General features: G+C 42.2%; 1 protein-coding gene across 11 annotated transcripts in view; it reads right to left on the bottom strand.

The window, feature by feature from the left end:
• Positions 1–4,281: 4,281 nt before the first annotated feature.
• The window catches only part of LOC6733719, a 36,404-nt gene continuing 29,271 nt past the window's right edge, over positions 4,282–11,414 (bottom strand). For 4 of the 11 annotated variants that reach the window (XM_039292608.1, XM_039292612.1, XM_039292617.2 and 1 more), the window contains 10 exons: positions 10,403–11,362; positions 9,745–10,343; positions 9,561–9,674; positions 9,394–9,503; positions 9,173–9,289; positions 8,432–8,499; positions 7,602–8,374; positions 7,463–7,537; positions 7,114–7,227; positions 4,282–7,057 (listed from right to left, as the gene is read on the bottom strand). In XM_039292608.1, the coding sequence (XP_039148542.1) occupies positions 6,982–7,057; positions 7,114–7,227; positions 7,463–7,537; positions 7,602–8,374; positions 8,432–8,499; positions 9,173–9,289; positions 9,394–9,503; positions 9,561–9,674; positions 9,745–10,343; positions 10,403–11,362 (3,006 nt within the window). In that variant the 3' untranslated portion in view covers positions 4,282–6,981. Of the gene's footprint in view, positions 7,058–7,113; positions 7,228–7,354; positions 7,383–7,462; positions 7,538–7,601; positions 8,375–8,431; positions 8,500–9,172; positions 9,290–9,393; positions 9,504–9,560; positions 9,675–9,744; positions 10,344–10,402; positions 11,363–11,414 lie in introns of all 11 variants that reach the window. The other 7 variants (XM_039292611.1, XM_039292613.2, XM_039292619.2 and 4 more) reach the window with 5 other exon arrangements.

Below are 11,414 nucleotides of genomic sequence, written 5' to 3'. Positions count from 1 at the left end.
CTAAAAGTCTTAATACTCAATGCATTCGAGGCTTAATTTCCCTTCCTTCCTCGTTTCTGCTGAGCTTAGCAGGCTCCGATTTCCACAGTTCCACAATTCCGCAGGGCCTTTGTTTTCAGCCATAAAACGCCGTCATTGGAGCCGAGAATCGAACTATTAGAAGTGAACCCCGTACGATCGGCTCTGTTGTTATTAATGAACCGAAAACGCAGACGACAGCATTCAATACACTCTGCGAATATGACCAAATCCAAATCCAAAACCGAAGACAAGACCGACGATCGAATACCGAAATACAATATACGAAATATACAAAATACACGCGAGCTTTTGTCCATTTGTTCGTATGCTAATTAACACCTTCTTCTGCTCCAGCCAGCGGCGTTTCAATTAAGTCATCGCGAGATCGGATCACCAAACAGTTTTCGGGCAACGCGTGCGTTTCATTCATGCAAATCTCCGGCTTGGCCCGACTTGGCCATAACTCAGAGCCGAAACTGCCATCAGCGGCAACATCATCCATCAGTGGATATCAGGGGGCGGGGCTGTCCATCCGTCCAGCTGTCCAGTGGTCCAGCGGTCCAGCGGTCCCTCGCCGACTACACGATTTTTTAATTTATGATAAAGCGCCTCCGACTGTCACAACGGAATTGCGGCAATAACCATAAACGGCTCAGCAGGTGAAAACTACCAAAAAAGAAAAGCACAAGAAGCGCCGAATGCCGAATGCTGCGAAGATCCCAAATCTTGGGATCGTGTAGCGCTTAGACGTCCCGGGTGCGGAGATTAACATAAATGCAGCTCATTAGTGACGCAATTAAAGAGCCGAGCCGACAATCGGAGTGGTCCAGGAACGCCGAGATGGATGTGAATCGTTCCGACTTTGTCGAGTGGAGAGGTACTAAGTGATCGCTCGACCGACGGGCGCGAGTGTCGTATAAGAACTGAGCGGACTCCAAACTCGAAAACTATCAACACACGACCTCACTCACTTGGCCAACAAGTTGCAGTTCGACGAGGTTCAAGTGGTTAAAAGGTTTTTCGGATGCCGTCTTCAAATGAAATGACCGTAGCACGTTTTCAAAAAACCGTTCAGCGAATTGAATCTCGATTTTGTATTTTGGTATTGTTGATGACTAATCTAAATATTCGAGATCTTGTAGTTTCCCAGCTTGTTATCCTGATCAAGTAGTATTACTACTACTCAACTTTCAAAATGTTGTTTGAAAACTGCAAGGATTATTAATAAATCTAGTTCAGATTCTCACACATGTCTGTATCGACTCCGTTGTTGAAATTGTAAAGAACTGTTGTTTTAAATAATAATTGCTGTTTTAAATGAATGTTCCTATGTATTTCTACTCGCTTTGAATTAAATTCGATATGCCAACTTTCCATGATTTTTGCTGCAACAGACAAAGAAAATCTAAAGGAAGTTTACAAGCTGTTTATATACAAACGAAATTGTTTTACTCCAAAAGCGTATTAGGTAATGGGTAGTTAAACCTATTAATATTAATTTGAGTTTGAACAGGACAATCAAACTACAACTCAAGCCGCAACTCAGGTACGAACCAAACCAAGTTCGATGCGAACAAGTTCGTCCAGCATGTTGGAGCTCTGTTCGATGAAGCTATATGCAACAGGCCGCTTTTAAAGCGATTCTTCAACGATGGCTAATAAGCGATCCTGCACGTGACTCGGCTTTTGACTGAATGATAATGATGCAGACCTCAATTTGATGGTCTGGCCTTTTTTGGGGGGAAACAACTTTCATCGGCAATCAAATCAATTATGTGGGTAAAAGTCGTGTTTCCCTCGCTGCAGAATTTTTAGAGTGCCTAAATGCTGTTGTGGCTCCTCTTCGGAAAGTGATCGAATCTTCATGGTCCCATGGGTGCTTTTGGTGATTTGTCAGCGTGTCGAACAAAACACAAATCATGTTCATCAAAGTGTGGCTAAAAATGTGTGTTTTGTGGCGTTTTTTTGTGCCAAATTTATAACTAGTTGCGTTGACTCCAGCTTCAGATGCGATTGCTGCAGTTTGCAGTTTTACAAATTGTTTTTGAACATTTGTTCAAAGTGATTTATTGTCGGTTATTTACAGTCCGCCTCTTGGCTAGCTGGCAAAATTGTTCATTTTTTATTTTCCACGCGCCTCGGCTTCCTCACTTTGGCAGCGAACACTTCGGCACACGGTAGCCGCGTGGCCAAAAGGAGGGAGGAGTGGCTAAAACCTTCGGCCAACACCATCTAATGCATTTCTCGGATACGAGTGTCGCCTTAATTGATATGTCATTTATGCTAATTCCTGGCCAGAGAGCACAGGAATTCGCTATCTTGACGGGCTACAAGATGTGTTTAGTGCATTTGGAGTCGAGTAACACTCGTCGGCAGACTATTAAATGCAATTAAGTTAATTTAAACAGTTTTGTGGAAAGCGCTGACAGCTAACAATAAACAGGTGCTCGCGGCTCAGGCTCGAAAACAATTGAACAGCCATTGTTGTTTACTTGGTTTTAGCCAGACTTAGGTCTGACTCACTTGGATGATGTGCTGCTAGTCCCAATAATGGTTGACGTCAATTATCGGAAATTGCAATCGTCTCCGGCTGCCATAAGTATCCGTACTTCAATCGGAGCTTAGTTTAGCCTGACCCAGATTGCAGACGGAGTTGCTGGCTCAAGTACTTATACTACACATTCTTTATTGTGTGCCAAGACTTTTAAATTCCAGATAATTGTTTTATGGCCCCACCAAGTATCTTTATGGCAGCGAATCGATTGTTGATTAGCCGCAGCAGCGTGAAAATGTCGCTGGCAACATTGTATCAACAATTTCGAGGATAGTTGGTTTTTCATGTATTGTTTTAATCTCTGTGTGATTTGCACTTTAGTTGCTCAAAGCCCATGCATATTAAAAGTTACATTAAAACTATATTTTTATGTTTTTAAGCTATTGTTATGACCAGCTTTTGCAACTCCGTAAACCGTAATTGTAAAAACACTTTGAATAAATTATTGTTTTTCTTTTATTGATAAAATATAATTTAATTTAAAAACAATTTTGTCTGGACAATCTACTGCCTATCTTTAATTTTACATATATGCAAATGCATAGAGTATCATTAAAATCTTACTTCAAGTTTTTTGTTTAAGTCTTTCGTTTTTTCTTTGGCGTCTTATCGCGTACTAAATTAATTTTAATTTTGGTAGGTAAATAGTAACAATTTAATGGAGTAGAAAGTTTATATATATATAGCCCTTTCGTTTATTCTTCGACCCTTTAATGATTGAAATATTTTACATTTAAGTAGACTAACCTAATTACGTGCCATAAAACTAGGAGTTAAAAAACCCATTCTACATTTTATTGGATATCTTTGGCCTCTTCAATGAATTGAAGCCGGCTTACGCCACTCCAGTGGCAGCGTCACTCAATGACCATAAAATAATGTATAAAATACACAAAAACAAAGCACCGACATGAAACAATCGAGAATGGCCCGAAAATTCCAGCTAAACAACAACTTTACCAAAAACCGAAATACAATAAAAATGCGGAGCGTGGAGGAGAATTGCTTTCGGTGTTTATTGTTGCGGCTGGAAAGCGCTAGTGGAGGGCAACGCTTGGTTTCACATTACACCCAGCTTCCGCTGACAGACCGAATGTCAAGCAGCCAAACCAAACCAAATAGCCAGGCAACCAGGCAGCCAGTGAGGCGATTCGTCCGCCGAGCAGCGAGAAAATCGCATTCGGAAAATGATTTTTTGGACTTAACTACGATTGCCCATAAACATGTGTAAGTTGAGCTGGAAAAGCGGAAAACGCAGCATCCGATTTCAGGCAGTGGCAAAGGTCGAGAGCCGAGAGCAGGCCGATTTATTAACAAGACACTGCGAACGCCTTGGCATTTTGCATTGTGCTCGTAATTACGAAACAACGCAGCCAGCAGATACAGATGTATCTACGCCCCATTAGCTCATCCTCACACCCGCCACGCAGCAAGTGTTAATTGAGCTGAACCAGAAAAAACGAGAAGGTGCAAAAGGAAAACTGGGAAAAAAGGAAATGCGCGTTGACCCAAGCAGCTGGAGGTTTCCTTTTTTCTTTCCTACCTGCAGATACTTTCTCGGACCGATAGGGTTAGCGCTAAGGACAATTCATTGATAATGACTGGCGCCAGTTGGTTGGCGGCTCACTTAGACAAATTGATTACTAATTGGTTTGTCAGGACGGCGAGAAGAGAGGAATTTGGCCCAGGAAATGCACAAGGACCAGTTAAAGTGTTGAATTAAACTTTATTGGATGTAATTACAATTTTACAGAAACTGGAAAGTCGTTTTACAATATATATGTATATATATATATAACTCTATGTTTCGTATGTGGTTAGGGTGTATCAGTGTATGTGTCTGTACATATACATATAATACGTTGATTTGTTAAACATTCTTTAGTTTTCCGATATATGTGTATAGTTCATGCTAGTATCCCATACAAGTAAGGTATAATATTTAAAAAGGTTACACTCTAGGTATATTTCGCTTAAAAGTTTAGTTAACAGTTTCATATCCGTTCCTATTTGCTGCTCTACTAAGCTGAAAGTCGGAAACAAACAGTTTAAGTAGCTGATTTTGGATTTCTTGGGACAAAGTTGGATGGTAGGTTAGTGTTATCTAGTTGAAGTTGAAGAAGAATGCTGGATTCGTACACGCCGCACTTAAAAGTTCTATTAGGACGAAGATAGGTATAAATTATCTAACAGATATGTGAGTACTGAATATCCAATTACATTAGCTAGAATAGTTTTCCTATTGTATAGTTTCGTTAGATATCAACAATTTTGGTGTTGCATTAGATTTAGCTCAGTTGAAGGGAAAAAAGTACAAACCAAACTAGCTTGGGGGAAATGCCCTACGTTCGCAGACACCCACTTCGATATAGATACATAGTCTGTTGTAGGTATTTATAATTGTTTGTTAGATTTAAGTTTAGTTTTAGTGCCAATTGGCTTAAGGTACTTAAGTTTTCTTTGCCTTTTGGCCTCCCTCTATCTAAAAAGACTTCCTTCCATTAAAACACACTCAGGTTGCTACTTTGAGGTTTATAAATTGTGTATCTGTGTGTGTTCTTTTGTGAGCCAGAGCGTGTCCAGTGTGTGTAGTATGTGCAAATATTGCAATTAATTGGATTTAGTATTCAGCTGGTATATGTTTAACACCCTGCTTAAACAGTTAACAAAATTGATTGCAATTCTTAAGTCAGTTGAGTAGTGAAATCGTATTTAGTCTTCATTTCGAATCAGTTGATCAGATTTATACATAGTTAAGTTAGAGCAAAATGCAATCAAAGTTTCGTATTCGTAGAGTAATAATAGTGCGAATTAAGTATAATAGTTCGTAGTTTAATAGTTAACAATGTGATAGATCTAAATCCCACCCATAGTCAACAGCTGCGCATCTGGTTGTGACAAACATTCGTCGAGTAAAAGTTAACTTACAGCCCATTTGCACATCGCAATACGCAGATTTCACATTCTCGCACTTGAAGTTGCTTTATTTGCACTTGGGTTTTTGTGAGTTTGGTTTTTTTGGTTTCTATTTTATCTGGTTTGGGACTGCTAGAGGTAAGTGGGTCCATTTCTACGTGCAGGACATAGTTTTGGAGCTGGTTTATATACATACTTCTATCGCCAGTGTTTATTAACTTGAACTAGAACGATCCTTTAAAAATTGTTTCTTGAGTTTTCGAATCAGTATCGGCTCCTTCTCTATTATATATAATGTATATTTGTAAGTATATATGTTCTTGTTGGTATGTTATGAAAGCTAACAATGTGGACGGACAAAAATAATTTACAAAAATTCATTTATTGTTACATTTAGTTTAAAAACTTTTCTCTCTTGCTTCTTTTTTTGTGTTTGGCTGTGTATTCATTCAAGCAGTTAAGATTGACTGGCGCGATCAATCGGTTAATGGGTTTGCAGCAGCAAAAAGTCGGAAATTCCATGTATCCAATAACTATCATCAGTTTTCTGGCTGACTGCACTTCGGTTTGGATGTGTGCCCACGCAACACATTAACCATTCCTGTGATTTTAACTATTATTAGCTAGGCTTAGTCTGTATAGTCAGATAAGTTAAGACTTAGTACACATTATCGAATTAAGTACTTGCGTATTAGAAATTAGAATAGGGTTTACTTTCTTTGAAATATGATAAATCGATATCTGCTGCGCTCTCCACACGAATTTGATTTTAGAAATCAACAACAACTTTGGACTTTCAGTGGAGTCTTATGATTAAACCTAAAGAGCAGTTAGCATCTAGTTAGTATCGAGGATTAATGTTATAGGTTTTCGTTCTTTTGTATTTTGCTTTTGCTTTAGAGACAAGCATAGTCGCATCGCAGAGCTTGGTAGTACGTTAAAATAGACTAGAATTTAGTTAGTTAGGCAATATCTATATACAAATGTAACTATATAGATGCATACACATGCGTAATATTGGTTTAAATTGTATGTATATAATATGTATATATAGCAGGCTACTTTTTTTTACTACAATTGGAGTTAAAAAGTTTTTAAAGGCTTCAGTAATAAGTTCTTTCGAGTTGACAAATGGAAAAATTGCGTTATCATCTTCTCCCTGGAGTCCGATCTTCAGTTAAGTTTAGGTTTAAGTAATACCTTAAAAGACCTCTAGCCTAAGCTACATTCACTTCGAAAATAATGTGTGATTCTTAAAATTCGTTAGGCAAATGAAATAAAGTGCAGGTATTTGCTACTAATTTAGAACGTTTGTTGTCTGTGTAAAAGAGAGTTTGAAACAAAGTTTCACTACAGAGGTGCTTGGGATTGTTTTTCCTAATCGGACCAAATACGAAAGTAGAAAGTTTCACTCGGTTGTTAAAGCTATTCATAAATTCTTATGGAACCGTGCAGCTTGTTCCTATGTTTAAAATTCACTCAGTTGACCCTCACTGATTGGATTGTATTTGGTGTAGATTGTTGTTGTTGCTCGCATTGGTGTTGCCACTGCTTGGCGCAGAAATGCTATCAAAAAGGTGGCATATTAGTTTGGAATCATTAATTAATATAAATTGACTCACTTATTTTCGTGGCACACCAACATTTCCTGCTGCCCTTGAAACTGCAAGTTTTGAAGGTATTCCGCCCTGCGTTGGTGCACCAGCTTCTCTTTTTCGGCTCGCTCTTTCTGTAGTCTGTTGAGTTAAAAAATGTATTAAAATCAAAAACAAAAAAGATGCAAAAATAATATTTTAAAATGGGTACAAATTAGTAAAAGAACTCAAAGCTAGAAAGAAACCATAACTATACACACGGCCTTACCACTGTCGCCAAATTGCCATCCCAAATGCTTGCGTGCAATAACATCACCCATGAGTTAGCTTAGTGTTAAGTTAATCCTAATTAGTCGGATCAATTAGTTGTACTTACTTGATGCGTGATTGTCTCATAAACTGTTGAATTTTCCGGGCAGCTTGATTTTGCGTGGACTGCGAGTAGGTTCGCCTGTTAAATTTGTTTACATTTAGTAAGTTTAAACTTTTCAAAACTATCTAGTATTCCAACTCACTTCAAAGGACCCGAAGGGCTGGTTTCCTTAGGCGTGCTTGGCTGGGAGCCCATCTCGTGAAGCTGCTGCTGATCCTGTTTGTAGTGATCGTAGAAGCTGGACAGGCACTGGGAATTGCTGCTCACACTTCCATGATCACTGGAGCTGCTCAAGCACAAGCCGCTCTTCTTGAATCGCTTGTTTCGTCTGTAGGAGCGGTAGCCATGCTGAATAACCAGGGCGGCATTTGTCATCTGCCTGTAGTAGGCGTACTGCTTGTACCGCCTGTAGTAGTTCTGGATGACAGTGGCAGCGCTCCGTTCTTTGTTCTGCTCCTCGAGCTTCTGTCGACCCTTGTACGAGCGATACGCCTTCTGGATGCATTTGGCTGCTTCGTAGAGCTCCCGCTGCTCCGTGTCTGTTAGGGTTAGCTTGGAGAAATCCGCCTCAAAGGGATACGACGAGATGCTGGAGGCGTGCAGGAACTCTGTCAACTGTTTGGTGGATGGCGGGGGACTAGGTGAACTGACTGAGGGATCGGTTCCCAAAATGGAGTAACTGGCCGGGGACTGCAGCGGTCCCGAGCTGGCGGGACTCAAACTGGAGCACGGCGTGCTGACGTCGTGATAGCGATAGCTATGGTCATGGAAGTCGAAGCTGAAGTCGCTGTCGAAATGTGTGTTGGGCAGCGAATCGAGTAGTGGGTCCATAAAGCTATCCGTCAGCGCTGAAGATTCTGAAGTGAGGGGTTCTGTCAAGGGACTGCCCAGCACCATCATTTCATCGGCTTCGTTCTAAAGGGTTAAATCACATTAGAATTATTTTCAATAAAGCGGTTCACAGTATCTCACCTTAATTCGTTCTGGCATTGCTGCTATTATGTGTTCAGCTAAAGTCAGAACTTTGGCATCGGAGTCCCCTGAAAGTACGCCAAACTGATTACAAAACTATTTCCAAACAAATGGCTCATACAAATACATGGCAAACGAGACTACATAATTGAGCTGGACACTTTCATGTACACATATACAGTATCGAATATTTCTCTGTTATTTTAAGCTCAATTAGCCAAATGATCTAATGGAGCTTAAATTGACAAAGCTACGTCTATGACTCTCCAAATTGATCACGATAATCAAAGTCGCTGAACACGGCTAATTATTATTTGTATTATACACCGACAAGCATTGATTTTTGTGTTTAGGGTGATTAGCTAGCTATTTACATACACCTCGGATTCATATTTACAACGATCAATTCGTGGTTAATTAGGCGGCGAGTGTTTGTTAGTTTAAAATTAGTAGTAATCGGTTAAATGTAGACATCGATAAAAGCGCCCATTTAGGGCGCACAACCAGCAACCAATATTAATAACGAACATTTACATTGATTAAACGAGCTTCCCCCCAAATACGTGATTACATAAACAACAAACAGCAATAGCAACACAACATCAACAACATCGAGAGCCATCCCCACATGGTTAGTATGTTTTTAGCTACAGTACAGATAACGGGTGAGTTTGTTACGGGTTGACACTTTGAGATTGAATTGAGAGTGGAGCAGGGCTCCACCAATCTGCCATCACTGACCTACAACGGCATCGGGCAGGACCAAATCATTGCCAATGGTCACGTCGGTCGCGCTCGTTGAATTGTCGTCGCAATCTTTGTCGTGCACGGGACTCGATTCGCCCGTAGATACCTCGCCTAGTTTGAATTTACCGAGAAAATTTGAGCATTTGGTTCATTCCATAAAAATATAGTCTATGACTAGGAGTTGGGAGCATGCACAGTCTGATCCCCAAACTTACAGAGGGCAAAGTCCATTTTGCGCAGCGGCGACAGCAGACAGTTGGTTCCAGTCAGCGAATCCAGCGGCGAATCGACGCCCAGAGCATAGCTGTCATGGCTCTCAAAGTTGCTGAAAGATTAGGAATAAAGTTAGTTGAAGTCTTGAGCGGCTCGGTTTCAACCTTACCTATGGAGCCTGGCCAGTGGTTTGCCTGACTTGCTGCGTATGTCCATGTTAATGCCACTATCTATGGAGGAACGTTTGGAGTATCGACTGCTGCCATTGGGTGGACTCTGATTGCTGCGAGTTCGGATGGGAAAATGACAAGTATTTAACAAATATTGAAAATAAATAATGAGAAACTCCCTACCTATGCACCGCAACGGGTCTCAGGAAAACTCCATCATGCTTACGCTGGAGTTCCAAGTCAAAAGCGCTGAAACTCTGGTGCTGTTCCTCCGCCTCCGCTTCCACGCCCATGTTCATGGAAAGATTGGCCAAGCCTCCGCGCAGCTGCGGCTTGCGGCAGCGCTCCTTCTCCAAGCGATACATCTGCGCCAGCAGGACTTTGTGACCCCGCATGCTGGCCAAATCCAGGGGAGTTTGCTGTGCCTGCGTTTTGATCTTCAGCGCATTGTGATTCCACTTGTAGAGTAGCAGCGAGCACTCCACATGGCCACGCACGCAGGCCCAGGCGAGCGGAGTAAAACCGTAGACATCCTGGCTGAGGGCGTCCAGTTCGGTTTCAAGAATGATATGTGGATTTTCCGATCGCCAATTCAGCATGGCGCCCACCAGCTTGGCGTAGCCCAAGGCAGCGGCCAAGTGGAGCAGAGTCATGCCACGTAATCCCACCGTCCACGAGGCGGCTGTGCTGGGCATGCTCCAGGCGTGCTTGATCAGCTTGTGGCAATATGCTACCAGCTTCTCCTCGAAGTTTGGCTCCAGGTAGAGAGCAGTGTTGTCGGTCTATAAGTTCGAAAGATCTCAATGTCAGACATGAATTCGCTAACAAAACAATCACTTACCGTGAGCTCATGCTCCGTCTTCACCTGCAGTTTCTCGTCGATGGTGGACAGGCGATTTAGCAGCGTAAACTTGTACAGGCAATCGTTGGAGCTGGTGGCATCGAAAGGTGCATCCGCCAGCAGGGAGAGCTTGTATTCAAACATCACGGAGTTGGAAACAAGGAATCCGCCACAAGCCACCTGCAGAGTCACAAATCCAGCCTCGTGGGCTGGACAATAGCAGCGAAGTACTCCTTCCTGGACCAGTTGCGTGGGTACTGGTTGCGCATCGAATAGCACCGTATACGCACCGCCATTCGAGCTCGTCCAAGGTCCGGCCACCAGAACCTTAACGCCTCCCTCCGTGTACGACCATTCGGGACTAAAGTCGCATATATTGTGCACCTTGCGTGGCTGCGATGGTGCGGACTCTCCCAAAAAGGAGCTCTGCTCCAAAGCCGTGTTATTCAGGGCCTGCTTGTCATCCAAGTCCAGTTCGGGAAACTCCACGAGCATATCGAAGGCATCCAGATTGGCAAACACATCGTCCGTTTCATCCTCCTCAACATCGGTTGCGGGTTCGGTTCTCATCTCGGGTTTCTTCTCCGGCTCCTGTTGGCTCAATTCGAGTTTGGTGTTGCCAGTTGTTATCGTTGTACTGGGTGCTGTGGCTCCCGCTGCTGTCGTATTGTACGGCATATTCGCTATCAAAGTGCGCTGGATGTCCTCGTGGGACAGATCCAAGGTCTCGTTGAAGAAGCTCAACGCTTCCACCTGGGGCTCCTCCTCGCTGCTGCTGCTGTTGCTGCTGTTTTGATTGTTACCGCCAAAGCTGCTGCTTTCGTCACTAATTTGGCTGCTGTTATCACTGGAAGCACTGTAAGTTGCACAACCATTTTGGTTCAGGGATTGCGATTGCGATTGCAGCTGACTCCTGTTGGGGGCTTCTGTGGCCTGATTGTTGACTGTGTGGCTTTCCTGCTGCCGAATAAGTTTGAATTTAATCAACATAAATACAATGATTGCAGTCGAT

The sequence above is a fragment of the Drosophila simulans genome, chromosome 2R, assembly GCF_016746395.2.
Source record: "Drosophila simulans strain w501 chromosome 2R, Prin_Dsim_3.1, whole genome shotgun sequence".
Classification (NCBI taxonomy): Eukaryota; Metazoa; Arthropoda; class Insecta; order Diptera; family Drosophilidae; genus Drosophila; species Drosophila simulans.
The sequence above is the reverse complement of the archived record's forward strand: the minus strand, read 5'-3'. Positions and strand labels throughout refer to the sequence as shown.